Consider the following 21,759-nt stretch of genomic DNA (forward strand, 5'->3'; position numbering starts at 1 on the left):
TTAGAACTGACAGACATAAGAATCACACTATCCTTCAGAAGATACAACTTCTGAGAAGACAAAATCATGAATCCACCTGCATATGGTGACTGTTCTGTTTGCAAGTGACAGAATCATAGCCATTTATTATGAGACGTTGCCATGTGATGCTCCTAGCCTATTTGTTGACGATACGTATCATTTACAAAATAAGAATTGTATCCTTTTTTGAGTTTAGTAATCTTTTGAGAATAGACTTTCTTGTATACTTAAATACTCAAGGCATCCAGTAGTATAAAGTTCAACATTTACAATAACATTATCAGGTTAGAAAAGAACATGTTGGAAACGAAAAATAGTTTTAGAAGCACTGCAAATTAGATACTATATATATACACAGAGAAGGCACTCAAAAGTGGGTGTATAAGCTATTCATTTATTATTATTGGGATAAAGTAGAAAGTAATCTAGGAATCTGAATGCATGAACCATACAAATTCGGTGGTCCATGTAGAGTTGAAAGGATACAATCAAGCTATTATAGTGCTATTTAAGCTTTAGACCTTGAGAAAGCCAATGTGTCCCCTTTCTTTGCTGAGTAAATGTCACAGTGGAGCTACTCATTGGGGTTGTGGGGTCACTGCATTCTCCTGTTCTATCTGATTTGAAGGAGGCAGGTGAATTCAGCTTTCTGGTTTCTCCATTATTGGTTGAGTTTGAGCATGCTAATTGTGGTAAGTGAGAGTTCTTCTTAACTTGGCTAACTCCTATACTTAGTGTCAAATCCACTTCCATTTCTTCATCATATCCACTAGTACTTGTTTTACAACTCTGAAGTGCAGTGTGGGAGCTAGGCCCTGCCTCACCTTCATCGAAGCCACGCACTTGGGTAAAAATGTCTTCCTCAGCAGCAGACCTTTCAAGATCAAAACCTCTTCCTCCTCTCAAATTCTGAACGTGGAAATCAGGCTGGTGTGAAATCTGTGTTGTTTGATGTTGCTGTTTAATGGAATGTGGATGGCTTACATTTATGTCATTCGTGTGGTTCCAAATTTTCTGTTGTCTAATTTCGTTTTTGAGATCATCCATCAGCATCTTTTGCACAGTGTATACACGGTGTAGTTCTCTTACCTGCAAATTCCAAATTCTCATAATTGCTAACTTTTTAAAGATAATAAAATTTTGTTCCTGAACATCATGTCCCTTTAACAGGGTTGACACTAATATTTCGCATGTGGTGACTGCTTGGAATGATAATAAATAATTAATGAAGTTCATAGAGTGAAGAAAATTCGGCCTTGGATAAGATGTCATGGAAGGACTTCATCATCATACGTTGATTTTTATATCATTATATTCAGTTTCAAAGCATTATGATTTGTATTTTCATTTTTCACACAAAATGGAGTGCGACAGCCTCCAAAGATAAAGATAAAGAAAGGCCACAGAAATGGAAAGCTCCTCCTTCAATCTGTAATGCTCATGAATTCAAGCCTAATACACTTGATTGACCATATGCTATGGTTTTCAAGTAATGCAACATTTATGGTAACATGGATATTTCTTTGTATTATTAAGATGAAAAGTTCAATCATACCACATGTTGAGGATACCTGGTGTTTGAAGATGTCCTCTTGCATCTGCATTGTCTTTTTGATGGATTCTACATTGTTTCTGTCAAGCATCCTATCCATGGGACCTTGCAATTTATTGATTCCAGTCCTTTGATGCTTGTTCTGAAAATGCTCCCAGACATCCACTCCACCCACTGCTAAGTTGTTGCTGTCTACTAAGGTTGCTAGAAGATTTATGGAATATTCAATTTTGGTTCCCATGCCTGACAAAAAGAAAAAAAGAAAAAGGCTTATTTTTTTCAGATTTTTTTTTTCTAGCTATCAAATCACAACTTGTTGGTGTATGGTAATGCCTCAAGTCAACTACTAGAAATTTTCTTTATTATTGAGCAAGTCCTTGAGAGAAGTAATAATGAATAAAACATGTGTTGTTCCTTTCTCTGTTTTTTAAGGCTAACAAATGCAGTTATGATCTCTCTAGCTAAAATGTGAAGGTGGGGACAAAATTGAATTAGGCCAAGGTTGGAGGATATTCATTTAATTTAATATCTAAAGAACAAAAGATTGACAGAACTGTAAACTCAGAAATTTTGCACTTGTTGAAACCCAAATTTGTAGGTAACCATACCTGACACATGGCAAGAAAATTGAAATGAAAATTCAGCAGGATCAGTCAGTCATGATAAGCTGACATTATCCTGCAAGATTCTGTCACTGCCCTTTTTGGTGCACAGATGCGGGCAATATATAGGAAAGAAAGATTCTAGTTTACGTTGTGAGATAATTTGTCAAAATAGGGGCTCTCACTTTAGTAACCAAAAGTGGAGAGAGAGAGATAGAGAGGACCAAGGGAAGAGAATTATGCATTGAAATGTTCAAACGTGCAATCAAACATTGCTGGGACACTGATGAAGCGTGTAACATGAACAAGGCTACAGTGGAACCAACTAATATGTGGGTCTGTGATTGTATGATGAAAGCAGCACTAGCCATATATTATAGCCTCATAACAGTGGTCTTCATCCCCTACTCCCATCACAAGAGTGTCCACTTATCCTTGTTTCTTATAAAGCTACCCTCTTTTTTTAGCTATTCTAATTCTAAATAGAACAACCAAACTTTATATACAGTGAACCTAAAGTAATTAAATAGGGACTAGAAAGAATTCAATAAAATTCTAAGATCACACGCATCATCACACAGACACTAGGAGTTTACATGCCCAGGAAGGACATGTGCAAGTCAACTTATTTTTCTTTTTATGTTATTCTTGAAACTTTTGATGTATCACCATGGATGGATAATTGGTATCATCACTTCCATGACAATTAATAAAACTAACAATTAAAAAAAAAAAAAAAAGACCTTCAACGATATGAAATAAATTCTCATTGAATTTCAGAACTGCAACAAAACACCTTCTCAAACCATATTTGGAGACCACACATCAAGAAAAATAAAACTAAACTCATTAGGATCAATTTGGTGCCTAATTGAAGTTAGTGGAAACATATTTATGGGGGTGTTGTGTAATTAATACCTGTAATAAGAAGTGGCAAAATAGCAGCTTTCTGTGATGAAGGTCATTGAACATCTTGTTCCCTCATGCCAGCATTTATACCCATATATAAATGAGGCCTTACAAATAATAATACCAATTCCAACATTACAAAGGGAAAATTAATTGTCTCATCTCATGAGTCTCCTTGACAAGGAAAAAATGACGGATCAATCCAAAGAGTGCACCACACCACCTGGAGAATCAGGATGGAGAAAGCTCATTGACAGCAGCAAATGATCTCTTGGCACATGATGAGAACCATTCAACCCTTTACAAAGAAACAACAAAGCAATAACCAGCTCAAATTTAAAACTGTAATCATGAGTTTAATAATTCAGGCTTGACAGGCTGTGAAGGTAGGAGGCAAGAGAAAAGCTGGAGTAGCAATGTGTCTGTTTCTGTATGAGTGACTATGTGATATTTAGAAAGAGAAAGAGAGAGAAGTATACATATTCACATTAGAATATGGTATATTTTGTATTTCTATAATATTTACTGTAGTTGATATATTATATTGTTGCTTTAACGTAGCGTGGGAAAGGATATATAGAAGAGAGGGGACCACAAAGATGTATAATAATAAAAACAAATGACACTCAACATGAGCCAATGTAGGCCAGTGAACAAGATATTCCAGACAAGGTCTTGCACAGGGACTTAATCAAGATATGCATGAGCAATGTAAGTTAGTGCTTCTTTACTATGCCACCAGAATTTCTCTCTCTTCAAACTTCCTTGATTTTTGAAAATTCAACTATTGTGATTTGATTATTCTTTCCGTACATGCTGAACAATCATCTGTTGTGTTAGGGATTTCAGCTGAAACCAATTTCGGCAGGTGTTGTTGGGTTACTTATGATGAATTTTCTTTTGGCAGCAGCAAATTAATTTCATAGGCTTGGGAATTGAAATTATATTTTATTTTTTTTTGGTAATAAGGATTTGAAATTATATGCCTATACATTGAAGGGCAATACAAATAATCGTAAATTCTAATTCTATTGAACAGATTTTATTTTTTTTGTTTACACAATTCAATTGGGAAGATCTAGCAATATTATGCATATATTTCTTCTCTGCCTGGGAAAAATTCTCAACATTGTTTTTAGTCTGGACTGGTTATTTGTCCAAGTGGTAAGATGTTTAATTCTCTTCAAGTATGATTTCTCTGGGTGGCAAAAATAGGTGAGTTTTTTTCCCTTAATAAACTCTCCAACTTGGGTCAAATTAACCAAAGTTTAATGAAATTTTCTAAATATCAAAGTCCGGGAAAATAAAGAGAAGGAAAAATTACCTTTCTATATTTCGAGCCAGATCCATATGTAAAAGCTCAGTTTTTGATAACTAGAAGCAATTCAGATCCAGCTCGCTCTTTTGGAAAAAGCGGTTTTTATTTTCTATAATACATATAAAAGCTTAAGTGAATTTCACTCATTTTGTTTTCCCTCCTCCCTCTTAAAGAATAAAGCAAGAAATAATAGACTGGTTGAAAATTGAAAAGTTATTGATAACTTTTATGTGTCTGGTCATAACTATATTGTATAATATCTTGAAAAACGATGCATAATGTATTGTAAAACAGAAAGTGGTGTAATAATGCATTCAATGGATGTCCCTCTTCTGTAGTTGTCCTACAATTTAAAGATTAATTAGTTATTAATTTCTTGTTAAAACACATGGGTCTTTTGACAAAAAGAACTATATACTACCATATCTAACAACCCTGTATATATTTATTATTAGATCAAGTAATCATATAATTTTAAAATATCAATTTTAACAGTATCTAATAACTCTCTGTATTTATTGTCACTTTTTAATTCTTTTAGCTAGTGTTCGTGTTATTAATAAATATTAACGAATGATCTAATCTGATCGTCAAAAGTGAACAGAAGAAAATTTTATTAATAATCTGTCAGTAATAATTAAAACCAAACATAGGAAATTAAGAGCGAGAGAAGAGATGTATGACCCATCACTTTCCCCCTAAAAGCTGTTGGGCAAGAAATACCATATACACACTTAAACTTTAAAAGCTTCCTACCTAGCCTTCAAAATTCTGATCCGAAAATATCAGAACCACACACGTATATATTTGTCTAAATCATTATTCTGAACATTATTAAGCAATGCATAGATTTTCCTACTTAAAATATCCTTTCATCGTATACGTATGTGTGGGCATGCCTGTCTTTGTCTCTTACTTGTTAAGTTTATGTCTGAATTGATTCTCTCTAGTTTTAATTAGTGTAGCCATAAATGCTAAAATTGGTTAGGAAAATAAATAAAGAACACGCATGATAAGGTGTGGCTTGAATTAAATAGGATTTGAATAACAATGATGGATGGCTTTTTTTTGGATAATATTGGATATGTTTTAATATCATTTTAGATTTTTATAATGTGAGTTTAAACTTAACTCAATAATAAAGAAACTAGAATTGTTTCTTGTTTATATATATATTTTTATATGATTTTATCTTTTATAGATATGATATTTGAATTTTTTCTAACTATTGATTGATTTTCTTGGAGATGTTACATTGTTACCTAACTATATTATTATATTGTCCGTTTTCTATTAAAATTACCCGTTATTTATATTATTCTCTGTACACCAAGAGAGAAAGATCTGCGTACTAGACACCAACTGGTGGTGGACATCAAAGTTGTCAGAATCAAAGATGAGTTTTATATCCAGCTTGACCTAAACGGATTTGTTTTGGAAAAATATTTTGTCAACGTCAACATATACAACAATAAAAAAAATTATTTCCTTTAATTTGTATTTTTAAATATATAAAAAATGAAAATAATTATATACATTAATTTTATATTTAAATAATGAACATATGTGATAACTTTTTGAGTCACACTCAGAGCATGACTCGAAGTACAACAACAACAACGCCTTATCCTACTAGGTGGGGTCGGCTACATGGATCAACTTTTGCCATAATGTTCTATCAAGTACCATACTTCTATCCAAATCATTAGAGCATGACTCGAAGTAAAAAAAAAAGGAAGGTCTCCTGGATATCTCAAATCAGAGATATTACTTATCAGTGTCTTAAACATTGATTAAGAAATTAACAATAGTTTTTATTAAAAATAATAGTATGAGAGATGTATTAAAAATAAATAACTAAATAAAAACCTAGTTTCCTTCGATTCCCTGCGTATACAAACAGGCTATTGGTTGCTTGGTTTGATCTTATGTTTTCTTTTTTCATTTTTTTGGGGTCAGAAATTCAGAAAATCATGTCACACAACACATGACGTTTTCGTTGAATAACACCTGACCTACCCATAAATAAACCTAAAGCATCTTTTCCCCCTTTATTTTACCAACTTCCAAGTAAACCCCCGGTTTTGGTGTTAGAAGATAAACTCATACTGGATCAATGCATGATTAAAGAAGAGAGTCCTAGATTAATTTCAACTTGCAATAGCTAGGTTCTTCAAATTGGATCAGAGGAAAAAGCACGCGTTGTAGCCCCACCAAGGCACAAGTCGTAAAAAATGTAGACCCACCACTCCACTTATCCACATGTCTTTTTATTTTCACTTCAATTCTGGATTTGGATTCTCCCCGCAAGTGCCACTTACTTTATTGTAGCAATTCATTGACCAATGTCAGAATTATATATATTGACCATTATGAGATGCAAGATGCATCAAAGTATTTTTTAACCTTTTATAATAATTGGATGTAAATGTGACACTAGTAGATATATTGTTGAATGTTGAGACAGGACAGCTACTGAGGATCAAACACATTTATTTCTACTATATGGAGTATAACAACTCTCAACAATATTGCTAGTTAATAATAATTGTACTCACACTTCTTTTATTTATTAAAAAAATAGTTATCTCATCAATCATGATCATATACAAACCCGTAATAGATTCCTTTCTCAAGATAAATCCAAATAAATGTACAGTCTCTTGTTGCACAAGCCTTCTCATCACCAAATTGCTGTTTTGTTCTCTTATTTTTCTTTTCTTGGCTTCTATCTGTATTGATTCTGAATACCTTTAAGTCTTGTCAATTTCTATATATAAATAACACTTAACTATTGGGCCATTATGGTACCGAGAGGCGGGTCCTTGTCTGCCTTGTATTTGTCCCCCATCCCTATATGCATGCATAAATTTAATTTAATGTCTCAAGTCTACAGAAAAACATGGTTAAAAGAATTACATTAATTAACTAATCTAGCTAAAGGTGCACATTATCCCAAGATAATAATCTTTAATAGGATCTCAATCTCGAGCATATTTTCATTCTCAGGATGGCTGCATTAGGTGGGCCCCATAGTTTAAAAAACCAAGCTTAAATATAATTGGTCACTTCAAATTAGTTACTTGAGTTTCAACAAATGACTGCACATTAAGTGCCGTACGTCATGATCCATAGATTCATAAGAATGTCACATTCACACACATAGCTTGTGATAAGGTATGGCCAGAAAGTGTTGTGTGATATATGGGGCCCAACAGGTACGGTGGTGACACTTGTAAGTCACCCAACCATGCAAATTGGTTCTTAGTACTCTTATCATGTTGTTTCTAAGTTCCATCGATTGGAGAGAATCTAATGGTTACTTTGTGATTTAATCTGTTTTGGGATCAGTTGTTGATTAGTTATTGTTCCAGGGGGGGCTTCACTAATAGGCCTTTAGTTTGCTGATTTAGGAAGCAATTGACTCTAGATTGAACTTTTTCCTTCAAGTATGTTAGGTTAAAGCCTGATTTCCTTTTCATTAATTGATTAAGGCCAAAGGAGCTCATTGCTTCATATTGATGAATCCGATAAGCATCATGACTACTTTATTAATCATTTAATCTCATATAATAGTGGTTAAATAAAGACATGCGACATTTATTGCTACAAGACTTGAGTTTGATCCCTTTTATTGCTACAATCCTTATTGTTTTACTACTACTAATTAAAAAAAAAAAAAGATATTGTCCATCTATACCAAAAATTAATAAAATAAAGTGACGTGCATCTTTAAATTATTTATTTATGATTTAATTATTAAGATTTGTTATGCTTTTATGACTTTTTTTTATTCTTACTCCGTCAAAAGTAAGACACTTGGGATAGGATTTATAAGAGATGACGTTAAAATTAAACTCAATCTGCTTGTTGTTCATACAAACTCAAGGAGAACTTGTCTCACCTTTTTTTAACAAAAAAAATCTATTTATTTATAATTTTAAATAAAACATATATTAATTTATTGACTATATTTTAATTTAAATAATACATAAAAATAATTAAAACAAAAAAAACTTAAAATTTAAATTATGTTTTAAGAAATTATGTCATTTCGATTTTTATTTAATTATTATGATTAGTCTATATTTTCAATAATTATAAAAAAATAATTGTAAGGATAAAATTTTGTCTCTTTTATATAAAGTATGTTGCAAAGTTGGTTTAGAACACAGGTGTTAATTATATTCCCAAAATTTGTTCAATCAAACCTCACACATAAATTTGCTTAAAATCTAACAAATTCAAACATGTCTGATCTGCTAAAAATATATTTACCGTTTCAAATCGTTAAAAAGTTTAGTAATTTTACACTCAATTATCACAGGAAAGTTTTATTCCTACTTATAAAGGTGATAAGAAAGTTTTATTCTCACTTATTTATAAATTAGCACTAGTAGTAATATTTCATTCTCAAAATAATATTTTATTCTTTTCTATTAAATCTAAATATGAAAAAAATAATCCCGTCACTTTTTCAAGAATATTAAAACATTTAAGTTTAAATATTAATAAATTAAAGTTTTTATTAAAAAATAAATTAAAATTATATATAAATAATTTCAATTTTGTTTTCCTTTTAACTCTTTAATGGTTGTCCTTTCTTTTTCTACATAGCAAAACCTTATAAATAAATAAATAAATAACAGTATCAACATTAACCCAATTTTAAGATATTGTAAATTATGTTTTTATTATAAAAAAATATGCATCACAATTTTAGATTTTAATGTAATAGATATTTTATTTATTGATTTTTTTTACTAGTTTTATTTATATATTTAACATTATAGAAAATGCTAACAAATAATTTTAAAATGTTGATTAAAGGATTAAAAAATGTTTGTATTAATTTATTTTTATTTCTAATGTTTTTTATGTAACTTTTAATAATAAAAAATTCTAATGAACAAACTCTAAAATAAATCAATTAACTCATAATCCATTAGGAATGACCTAGTGATGAAGGGTTTAGTTTGTTTACATAAGATCTTAGATTTTAACCTTAACATTGTAAAAAAAAATCTCTAAAATTAATCCATATAAAACTGATGTTAATAAAATCGATAAAAATAAAACATGGTTTTCAAAAGAGTGATATTATTATATCTTTATATATGTTTTATAAAAATATTAAATAATAAATAAATAAATTCAATAGTAGATTAGAAACACAAAACATTAGCAAGTAAAAAATTAATAGAAAAATACTGTGTAGGAAAAAAAGTTTTAGAATTATTCTTTCTCAAAAACTGAGGAGGCAAAGAAAAGATCGCATCCAATTCAGTTGGCACATTCAATGTATCAGATTCTCAGCATTAATTGTGTGTGTATAAGACTTCCCGACCAATAAGATAAAAATAAAACATGAAATGGATATTTAAAGATCAAAAGGAATCTTCCCAATTTATGATGAAGGCTTATCTCTTCTATGGACCCAATGCCCTCTCTTCATTATCAATAGTATCCTCGTTCCCACGTTATTCTGGTGCTTATTGATTATTATTTTTTTGTCATCCTTAGTACGTATTTTAATCCCCTCAATGATTGCTGCCAAAATTATTAAACTATCTCTATTTTAATATGTCTAATTATGTTAGAAATTTTTATTTCTACTCATATGCCCTGCCAATAAAAATACTGTTTATTCTTCCTACAATATTAGGAAGAAAAAAAACTATGTGCTATATTTGTTTTTAATTTAGTTTAGATGAAAAGGAACGACCTAGAAAATAAAGTCGAAAAGGAGGGAAAAGATTTTCTTTTGGTCGCATAGGATAGGATTGCATTTCCTCGGTCAAAAAGATATCAGCTAGAAGTCTTCTTCCCTTAGATTATCCAGTGCACATGTGTACACATTTAGATAAAAAAAATTAAAATTTTTTATGATAGAATTTGTTTTTTTTTTCAAAAGCTTATCTAATTACTTTAACTTTTTTAAAAGTATATTTTAATTAAAAATATTATTATTTAATTTATTTTAAAAAGACAGCGTGAAACAGTCCCAAATTGGAAATGTGAGATGAGAAGTGAGAAAGTAGAATAAAGAGTGGAGGGTAGGTCAGTAATTGTGCTTCAGAGAATTTGATTTTGATGTAAATCATGACTCACTTGGTTGGTTAGTTGTTGTGGCAAACCACCCCAATGCGTGAGGGAATGGCTCAGTGCTCCACATCCACGCCACCGCCAACTCTTGCCCTCTTAAGAGTCTATTCAATAACAACTTCTAATTTCACGTTTATATTATTAAAATTTATATATTAGTATCATGGAAAACTTATAACTTATTGTAATATGATGAATACAACTTATAGTCTATAGCCATATCCTTTTATAAATTGTTTTAAATATTTATAAAATTTTATGTTGTAAGAAAAATTAAAATAAAATATAAATAACTTCTTTAAAAGACACCGTAAGAAATAGTAGGAGTAGTATGTACTAACATTCAGTATTTATCACTTCAACTGTCATTTTAACTATTGGACTTTAATTACGTCATGCACAATTATTATTACTATCTTTTTTTTTGTTTTTAGTACACTGTGCTCACAGAGATTCAGTTTCATAATAATTCATGCATTATAGTATATCTTATATTTCATCAAAAATTCATAATGACCGGCATGGTTTGTATAGCAACACGAAAGCAACAGCAGAATAAGTCGAGGGAAATGGCCCAAAGAAGTTGTCATGGGCCTAATACCATCAAAGCTCAACCGCTCAGCCCAATGCCTCAACACATCAATAAGCCCTCGTTTGCGTCTATAATGTATTTTCTACTATAAATAGAATCAGATAAATAATTATGGGAAGTAAAATTCCAATTCTGAGTATTTAATATAACTACATATTTAGAGCAGAAACTCAAAATTACTACTGACTAAACTGAAATAATCTCATGTTATTTGATCCATGTGTTTGGTAATTTTGCTTCTATAATTTCTTAGGCCTTTTTGTTTTTAACTAGTTATTTATGAAATAGTTTAGTTAAATCAGAAATTTACAACTACCTTTATGCGTCAAATTTATAATAGGTAGTATAATAGGCGTGGCCTTTTCAAAATGTCTAAGCATTCAACACGTATTTACAAGTGATATATACTACATGTTATGCTCTGCAACCCACAGCTGAAAGTTATTGGAAATATGACTATGAATACCTTAACAATGCATAAGAGACTAGAGCATTTGTACCTAAAAAAAAGGCTGCAACAAAAAGACTACAGCATTTTATATTTAAACTTAATTGTTCTAGTTGTTGCTAATCAATAATTGGGATAATTATAGTAGTAATGACTAATGACAAAGCATTGTCTGACTCATCTATTTAACTTTTTTCCAATGTCCCGACCTTAAAATGCTGTGAATTTGAATTTCTAAAACCATATGCTTTTCTTGATTGTTTTTAAATTAGTGTAAATATTGGGAACTTCCCTGAACAAGTACAATGTATGTCTATTGTTTCATTACATCCTGTATAACAAGCATGTAAATTGTAAATCAGTGCATTAGAAAGCACATGATTGCTTTGGTTTTCAAGTATAATATCTCAAAATACATCAAAGTAATTAATTGGTCACTCTTCCATTCTTCTATACATCAAAATAACACTCTCTTTAAAAAGCCTTTTATGCTGCTAGTAGTCATCATCTTCATTTCTTGACCCAAAGAATCTCCTCACAACTGCAGCAGCAACACCAAGAAACATAAACAGAAGAATAGTGTCAAATCCACCTCCAACGCCTACAGCTACACTGGGACCTGGTGCAAAGAATGAAAATGGAGACCATCCCCAGCCACCATAACCATAGCCATAGCCACCAACAAGCGGAGGTGCCACTCGAGGATTGATATAGATGTTGGTCCTGTTAATTGTCATAAAATTCAGAAACAAGATTCCCAAGTTAATTAAATCAGTTGATATATATGTTATATGTTCATATGATCCATCCAATTATAAAAGATATTTCATTTCTTTTGATATGCATGATCTCTGGGGATACTCCAGGGTACGAATATCACATATCAGCCATAGTTAAATAGAATAAATTCTATCTACTTTTAGCAGAACAATAGACTTTTTTTGTATTTTTATGTGGAAGCCCTCAAATGATATTAATGTTGGAGAAGTTTATCCAAACAAGACCTTAATCTACTACTAGTACAATTTGTACATATACAATACAAGGTAAAAAGGAGGGGAACCCGCGGGTACAGTTCCATAATCTAAACACCAAAGAATTAACAGCGCATGTGCATCGTGTATGATTATGTGATATCTATCTCACGTACTGTTTTTCTTTTTGAATGACAATTAATAATTTCAGGCTAAGTTATAGGGATATGATAATAAAGTAAAAACACAGGGTGAAAGATGAAGCACAAGTAAAGTCAATTAACATATATAAGAGCATTTATTAATTGATCCTTACCTGGAATTGTTGATTCTTGGTGCGGAGCGTGGAGCTGCTGACTTGAAGGCCTGGCCACCAATTCTACCACCAGTCTTGGCAGCTGATGCATCATGAACTGACCCAAGTGTTAGCACCCCAACAGCAACTGCAACCATTGCTAACTTTGCCAACTTGTTCTCATTATTCTTCTTCCTGGTAAGAATACAACATACACATCGATCAGCAAAGTCATGAAATTAATTAATTCATTGTTTGTTTGCAATTCAAACATTAAAAAAAACAAGAGAGAGAGAGAGAGAGAGAGAGCAGATAAAGAGTATTGATACCTTGGAGATTGTTGTGGGGAACTGCAAGAAACAATACTAATCCTGGTGGTCCTGAACTTTGGTGGAATAAGGGCGTTGGTGAGAAAGCTTTGGTGTGAGGAAGCTATGCTAATGCTAGTGCTACACATTTCTGGAATCGACAAAGATTATGTTCTCCGACCAACCTCTCTTCTCATCTTTTACTTTCATATATCAACGCTCATCCTTTTTCGTGGTTCTCCATATGCCACGCCGAGTATTATTCAACATATATAACTGTTACAAATGAAAATTATTTTAGAATTTTTATACATATCATTGTTAAGTTAATTTAATCTTGGTTTCTTCAGCGATAATTAATCAAACTGTAGTTTTTCTACATTGAAATATTCATTTATAAGAAAAATGAAATAATGATCGATCATGTTAAAGTTTAAATCAAGACGTTTATCAAAAAAAAAAAATATATCAGGACAGGCCTGTCACTAAAAATACATAATAATTTCAGAGAATCGCGATTAATATTTTTTAATTTAAGAAAAGTTAAGAAACTTGACCCTCAAAACACCATACTCTAATACACACAGAAAATAGTAAGAAATTAGATGCACTGTACCTTGAATTGTATAAATTTAAATAACATGTAGAATATATATCAATTTTGTCAGTGGTTAATTTTTGTGGAAAATAAAATCTTAGTGGAACCTAAAAAGTTTTGAAAAACATTTTTTCAATTGAGTTGAATGTGGCTTTCACTTAAACATAAAGAGCTCAAGTTACATTAATTAATAAATTTAGTTTTAATAAAATTTAAGTTTAATTATAAAGTTAAGTTAAATCAAACTTCATTTTTTCAATTTTAATCCAAACGCACATTTATACCCCCAGAGTATTTACGGGGATACTGCAAATGTAGTGGAAAAATTAAATTCAATGAGGATTTGGTTATTTATTCTTAACATTTTCCGTCATTATTATATCTTAATTATGTCATTTTATTTTGGTGAACCAAATTAATTTTGATTGATGCCTGGCCTTTTAAAATTGATCTTTATCGATTATGTGATGGGCTTACTGCTTACTTCATTTTGGACAATGTTATTCCCTTAGCCCATAATCTCTGTGTCAGCAACACATGGATCGATTTTGACCTTAAAACTATGGAGCGTGAAATGATGATGCTGATATCTCCTGTACAGCAGGAAAAAAGATGAGGATGAGGTACTTGATCGTGAAAAGTGATGGATAGTCGCAATCTATGGCGAATAAACCTCAAAAATCAAAATATTGTGATTGGAGCTTAGATATATATCGTATCCATCACATGATTGGGTAACACAAAAGTTTCTTAGCTCAAGGATTCATGCCACTATCAATAATTTAGTCCGCATTCTTCGATACGTTATCTTTCATTCGGGAATTAATACATTTATAAATTTAATTTTTAAAATAGAAGGCGTATAAATTATTATTAAGTTCAATTACAAAATTACAATAATTTATACATTACTCTCTTTCTTATCAACTTATCTAGTTCAATTAGTTAAATAATGTGTATAAATGTTATAAATTCTGTGTGTTTAATTCTTATGGTTAAAAAAATTATATTTTTTGCTTAAATGTAATTTTAGTTTATTTATTTTTGTTCAATTCTAAATTTTAATTTTTTATTTTAAAAATGAGACATTTGTTCATCTCATTTTAAAAAATTCCCAATTTTGATCCCTTATTTCAAAATACAAACAATTTTGATCCCACAATTTTGTTTAATATTTAATTTGACCTAGTTTTGTTTCTTACTTTGTAATCAACTAATTTATTTCTTGATAGTACTTTAAATGAATACGATAGGTTTAAGGTTTAATTAAACAAAAAAAAAAGAAATTAAACATAGGAAAATTGGAAATTTAATCAAATTGTATTTTTTTAAAAAAAAGAGAATTAAATGTTTTTATTTTGAAATTAAAGGACTAAAATTTTGCATAATTTTTAAAATAAGATAACCAAATATCTTAATTTTAAAATGAAAGAATTAAAATTACAAATTAAACAAAATATGGGAAATTGAAATAGAATTACATTTAAGCTTTTTTTTTATCTTTCTATGAGCTCAATTTTTTATCTCATATTTTTTTTTCTTCTTTCTTATTTGCATGAATTTCTCTCTCTCTCTCTCTCTATATTTTTTGTATGACTATTTTTTTTCATCTATCATATTATTTACATAATGTAATTGGTGAAAAAGACACAAATCAGATTATCAAACTTGAGAGTTTACATAAATTCGTAAGATTTTCATAGACTTGATTCATGAACTCAACTCATAAATTCGTAAGAGTCCACTTCATATAAAAATAATAATAAAATATCTACAAATAACATATTAATTAAACATTTCAACAATATAATAAAACAAAATAGTAAATCATAAATTTCATAATACTTAAATCATTCTCATCGAAGGTTTAATGTTATTAGATATGAGAATTTTTTTATTCGAAACAACACACTAAATAAAGGTATGTTGAGCACTAAACAGACATAAAATAATTAAAAATGACATACATTTTAATCTAATTTTTTCAACTTACTGGCTCGTTGACTAGGAGGTAAACTCGAGAGTTTACCGAGTTTATTTAGAATTTATAAAGTTTACCTAGAATTTACTAAAAAAAAAATTTATATACGAGTTAACTCAGAGAGGATAAATAGATTTCTAAACTTATAAAAATTAACGAATTAACTAGAGTTTCATGACCATGAATGTAACTAATAGAACTTACAATCAAACAAGACCTTGTTGGGTAAAATTCATGTCTTTCCATTATAGCATTTTTTTTTGTTGGAAAAAGGAGGGGAAAACAAAAACTATTACATTTGTGATTTATATGTTGAATTATAACTATTTTGGTTTTTGCTGGTTGAAAAGATGCTTTTCTATTCAACTAGTTTGAAATTCAAAATGTTAGTGGTAATAAATTAAGTGGGGGCGAATATGTGATTCCCTTACCCTTGGGTTAAAACTTAAAAATGTCTACCTTGTAAAAACGTTAACCCAAAATCCAAAAGTGTATCCCCTCGGGCTCGTTATGGAAAATTTTGTCTGGTACTTGAGTATTTAATGATCTGTGTTTGTTCCTTTATAAGGATCTTCAGAAAATGTTGATCATTTGAAGCAGCTCATGAAAAAGTAAGCCAGGTTGTATCATCATTTTTTACCTGCTGGCAAAGGTATTAGTGATGCATGACTTTGCTGGTCCTAAAAGGACACTTCGTAGAATGCGTAAACATGGCCAAAGCAAGTGTTCAGTTGGGTGGTAGTGGGAAAACAAATCACAAGTTCACTCAATGCAATACATTTTACTAGTTTTTCTTTTTATCGATAAATATTAATTTTATTAGCAAATCCATGATTTTTATTTTATTTTCTCTTCTCTCTTATATTTATATATCATCCGACCCACCCTATTTCTCCTCAATACCTTTTTTTAGTTAACTATATATATCTAACGCACAAATGAAATATGATGAACAAGTTATCTGCCATTAGTTTAATTAACTGACAACTAAACGACCGTCGAATTACTATAGTAAAGAAAACACTCGAATTAACCAAACTGCATTTCCATCCATCTTCATTTATAAACTAAAATATCTTTCATTGCTTTGGAGATATATAATAATATTTGAGAAAGAACCTTTGGTAATTATATCCAAGCCTTTTTTGTTCCCTTGAACAGTTTGAAAAATATATGAAAAACCGTACCACATTCAAAAAACAAGAGCAGAAAAATGAATATACCATATAGCTTCTTCAATAACTAATTTATCTTGAATTTAACATAGTTTATGGCTCAATTAATTGTGGAAATGCAAGACATAGAAATTAACTAACGCGTGTGTGGCACAGAAACTGAAGAGCGTTCACCTGCATTTGCAAACAGCTTATGTAACTCTCTAGCTCTGAAACCATTTGTTCATCATCACACATCTCTTCTCCTCCGGGTATCAACCTTCTCAGCTTCTTCCACTGGTTGCTGATGTCCTCATCCTCCTTATCATCATCTTCTCTGGCTAAATCCCTTTTCATTTCTGACATGTCCTTGCACTTAGACTTTGAGCTAGGGTTTGAAGAGAAATATTCCATTGGGAGTACAACTTCATTTTTGTCATAAGCATTCTTTGATGATGAACCTTCACCAGCCTCATCATTTTCAAGAAAGCTAGTGCTTTTAGCTGCATTGACATGAACGTCATCGCTTTGAAGCTTATCTTTAAGGCCGTTACTCCATGCAAATCCTTGTGCTGACAACACCATTGCCATGTCCACTTCATACTTGACAGCATTGTTAATATCATCACAATGCCTTCTATCTTCTTCCACAGAACTCTTTTCCTTTATCTTCACCAACGCTGGAACCAAATGATTCAAATAATTCCTAGTAAATATAGATTGCACTATTTGGTTCGGTTCCACGGAGTATACACGTCTGCGTTTAGCTACTTGCCCTTCCATTTGATCAAGGAATGAATTTGGACAACAATGCTGCAACCGAGAGAGAGAGAATTGAGGGCGACAAAATCAGAATTGAAAAACCTTTTTTGTTCTCTAAAGAAAGAAGAAAATGTAACTAGCAAAAGAGATTAGAGAGAAGAGGATGAACAAGAAAGATGGTTGGTGTTAGTGGAAGAAGTTGAAGGACAAAGGGGCAAAGACAAGAAAATTAAAGAAATAATAATAGGACATATGGTGAAAGTAAACCAGAGATACAAAAGAAAGCTGCTTTCTTGTCAGCTATATATATGTGCTAGAGCTGAATGAAGGTAAAATGAACAATTGAAACAAGTTGATGAAGCTAGCTATTGGATCGGTAACTTGATATATGGGGAAAGGCTACAAAATAAATAATTGGAGTGATATTAAGGAAATTGAATTATGATTACTAGAGGAAGCAAGAATAAAGGGAGAAGCAAGGTAGCTAGCTAGCACAGAAATGAACAAGAGGAATGAAAGAAAGCGAGAGAGTGAAGGATTTGTGTGCAAAATGTTGGGAGTGGTCTACTTATTTAGAATGGCACATGGACTCACATGTTTCTTGCTTTGCACAGAACGGAGTCTCTCCATGTGCACTAGAAAACAAAGACACGAAAACCCCACTATAAATGCCGTCACATGACTCCACCTCTTTAACTGGTACTCTTTTCCCTTTGCTCCTCCAGCCAGGGTCTCCCCTACAAAACCCGTTTTCCCCTCATTTCAAATCAACCAGCTCATCCTCTCCTACTACTCCTATGCAAGCACTTCTAGGAAGAATCAATTGTTCTCTTGTCATCTCATGTGTTACACCAATAATAATATATTAAGGGAATTTCCCTCAATATATTAAACCCTGAAATCTGTCTTTAATTCTTACAAATTAAAAAAAAAATCATTGTACAATATTTGTATGTATACAAATGCTACTTGCACAACATTTTATTTTATTCAATTTTAATTTTAATTGTGTGGTTAAATTTAATTAGTTATTCTCATGATAATATAACATGTGAGAATAGTTCCATGTACGTGATGATTATATTATAAAGCAAAGTGATAAAACTTGGTGTCTCATGTAAATAATAAAGCCAAAATTAATGTAGTGTCATTAGAAAAAGCGAAAACAAAAAGGTTCGTACTCAGGAAGCTTGATAACTTGATAAAAATATTAATCCTTGACCTTCTTGCTTATATACTAATGTGTGTGTGTATATATATATATATATATAATCACTCGTCCTACTATAGAATATCCTACCCCATTTAAATATATATTGTTCATTCCTAGCTAAGAGGAAACTAAAACGATTAAAAAAAATACTATATATTAAATTAAAGATGAGAAAAGGTGGAAGCTAGAAGAAGAAGGAGAATAAGAAGATGAAGAGGAAAGCTAATTCGGAATTTTTCCTTTATGCTTTCAGAGGATCCTATACCATACTAGATAGATTCCAAGTCTAAAGTAAAACTAAATGCCAACCACCCTTTGAAGTTTGTGGGACAAGTGTGCATGTGAAGAGTCTGAGAAACTCATCAGATTATTAGTGTAAGGTACGCTTCCGATTCTCGTAGCTAATAATTGTTACTACTTACTGGTAATATAGATACATCCTACACCTGAGGCAGAAACAGTGAGGTATGGAATGACATAACGGAGTGTGTGTTTTTTTGTTGGGTAGGGCCAAAGTTCAAAAGCAAGCATGCAATTAGCCGTGCTAGGAAAGAAATTATAAGGCACTAACATTAATTGAATTGACGAGTCATACACAATTAACGGGTTCGTGAAATTTTGTCAGAGGCCAATTGATAGGTCTATGTGAATTGTGAGAAATAGATGGAGAAATAGTAATATTGTAGTACTCATTCAACTGTGCCTTGTAATCAAATTACATATAATCATAAATTTGGATGAAGCTTTAAGACCCACTAAATTTTGGATTGAAAATTAATTTTATAATTGATTCAAAGATTAAAATTTATGAAAATATATAGATTTTATCGGATAGCTAAAAATCCTAATTATCATAGTTGAAATATAAAAAAAAATGTATGAAGCTTGATACTTTTTTCTTAGGAAACCTTTTCTTTTGTACATGATATCTTGAGTATTTTCTACTTAGTTTTTTATTTTATAAAATGTTTACTTTAATCTGATTTTTTTACAAAATTTAAAAATAAATCCTCTTATAAATTTTAAAAGCAAAAATTTGATTAATTATTAAAAAAAATTAGTTCAATTGATTGAACAAAAGGTATAAATTATTATAAATCTTTATTTAATTGATTATTATGGACTAAAAAAAAGTTGATTGAGGTGGACGATACATTAGGTCTAAAAAATGTTTAAACATTTTGGCACTAGGTGTAATATAATGAATTAATCCGGGTATAAATATTAGTGATACAAATAAAAAGATTCAGAAGATATGGTTGGATTTTGAGGGACACCACAGAGGCGTTTTGTTCTTTAGCCTAATTCTAGGAGTTATAGACGTATAGTTGAACAGTAGCATCACGTGCAAACCATACAGTTTGGCATATTTAATGGGAACAGTTAAAGCATGTTCTACCTCAGCACAAACCCATATCATGCATTGCTGCCTAAATCATATATAAGTTTAGAATAAGGCATTAATTTTCTTGAGGTACGAAATTTTGTTTTAAAGAACTATTTTCTCTCAATAAATATTTTTCCATATACACAAATCTAAAAATAAAATCTCTCGAGAGGAGGACATAGTTATCTACGTTATGTTGGTATTTTGGCGGAGGAGATTGAAAAGGACATGACGAGTATTTGAGAGACCATAAAGAAGTAAAATAATATTTGCTCTGGTCAGTTTTGATTTGGCAATGACTTGATTCACATGAAGATGGTTCAAGTGGCAATATCCGCATGTGTCTCAGATTTAACAATTGGCATGGCTCCACCTATAGTTAGCTAGTTATTATTAATAACTTTGATGAGTGAGGACGACTTGTGATGTGGGATAATTGGCGTTACATTGACGCCCCACACAATGGTACCAGACCAGTAACATGGGGTACGTAAGTTCATCATTTCTTCATTATGCCTTTTACCAAGGGGAGTGTTTTGACTTTTGACCCAGAGGGAATCTTAAGTTTCTCAGTATATTTTAACCATATCAAATACATTTGTACCATTCTAAAATAATTATGACTCTCACAAAAATATGATTCTTAAAATAATAATTCTTAATAAGTAAAAACATCTTGCATTCTAGTCTTTAATTCTTTGGAATGGGAATGAAGGAGAAGTAAAAGAGTTGAACAAAAAGGTCGATAGGGGCTGGCTGGTCCCGGGCCTAGGGGTGATAACCCAGGGCCCACAGCTTTAAGGGGCCAAAAAAATTATATAAATTTTTGGTAAATTTTTTATATTATTAATTTATGCTATATTTATAAATACATTGAAGTAATTGTATCCTCTTATGAGTTTTATATATCAAATTAATTATGAAATATACTTTCCTGTTGGTTTTTTTCTTAATATGTTGCGTTCATAAATTCATTTTAAAAAAATCTCTAGCTTATTACAATATGTCAACATGTAATGAACATGATAATAGATAAACTTAAAGATTCTTTTTTTCAACAATATAAAAAATACAAACTAAAAATCAAATTATAAAGAATCTCTTATATTATAAATTAAAATCTCACTCTTAATCAAAGATTTTCAACACTAAAATATTTATCATGAGCTATTTACAAACCAAACAGGCACCAAAAACACAAATTTATAGGGACTAAACTCATATTCAATTTTTTTTTTATCTTGTTGAAATCTTATTTTGTTCAAGCACGACCCTTTCATCTTGTGAAATATAAGTTTCATATCAAATATTAAGGGTATGTTTATTTTTTTCATTGTTTTTGTTATGGTGTGCGTTCAGAGACAAATCTACCAATTTAACGCAAAAGTAATGATCTTAATTTGTTGGTTAAATTACTTTTGATCACACCAATATTTTCCAAAATATACACTAATTAAATCAACTTTTGTTGGTTTCAAAATTCATTGTAGTACGGGTAAGTTGCTACCATATATTAAAGTCATGATTTGATTGACTTCTA

The 21,759-nt window shown here is 30.8% G+C and overlaps 3 protein-coding genes across 4 annotated transcripts; all 3 read right to left on the minus strand.

The window, feature by feature from the left end:
- Positions 1-274: 274 nt before the first annotated feature.
- Positions 275-3,603, minus strand: LOC100500633 (uncharacterized). Its single transcript, XM_003549300.5, has 3 exons — positions 3,094-3,603; positions 1,593-1,816; positions 275-1,110 (listed from the first exon to the last, which is right to left on the minus strand). The coding sequence occupies exons 2-3, from the start codon at positions 1,812-1,814 to the stop codon at positions 526-528; spliced, it is 807 nt and encodes a 268-aa protein (XP_003549348.1). The 5' UTR covers positions 1,815-1,816; positions 3,094-3,603; the 3' UTR covers positions 275-525.
- Positions 3,604-11,947: 8,344 nt separating this feature from the next.
- LOC100809961 (uncharacterized) lies at positions 11,948-13,286 on the minus strand. The gene is given in 3 exon segments (NM_001254587.2): positions 11,948-12,270; positions 12,838-13,011; positions 13,146-13,286. Coding segments are annotated over 3 exon segments (531 nt in total). The 5' UTR covers positions 13,274-13,286; the 3' UTR covers positions 11,948-12,041.
- On the minus strand, positions 13,145-18,382 carry LOC100813719 (transcription factor bHLH146). 2 transcript variants are annotated; one of them, XM_041011380.1, is made up of 2 exons: positions 17,053-18,382; positions 13,145-13,400 (listed from the first exon to the last, which is right to left on the minus strand). In XM_041011380.1, the coding sequence occupies exons 1-2, from the start codon at positions 17,638-17,640 to the stop codon at positions 13,338-13,340; spliced, it is 651 nt and encodes a 216-aa protein (XP_040867314.1). In that variant the 5' UTR covers positions 17,641-18,382; the 3' UTR covers positions 13,145-13,337. The 2 variants fall into 2 exon arrangements, with proteins under 2 accessions (XP_040867314.1, XP_003549358.1); XM_003549310.5 differs by lacking the exon at positions 13,145-13,400 and having other exon boundaries at positions 16,918-18,382.
- Positions 18,383-21,759: the final 3,377 nt, after the last annotated feature.

The sequence above is a fragment of the Glycine max genome, chromosome 17 (genome assembly GCF_000004515.6).
Source record: "Glycine max cultivar Williams 82 chromosome 17, Glycine_max_v4.0, whole genome shotgun sequence".
NCBI classification, from domain to species: domain Eukaryota; kingdom Viridiplantae; phylum Streptophyta; class Magnoliopsida; order Fabales; family Fabaceae; genus Glycine; species Glycine max.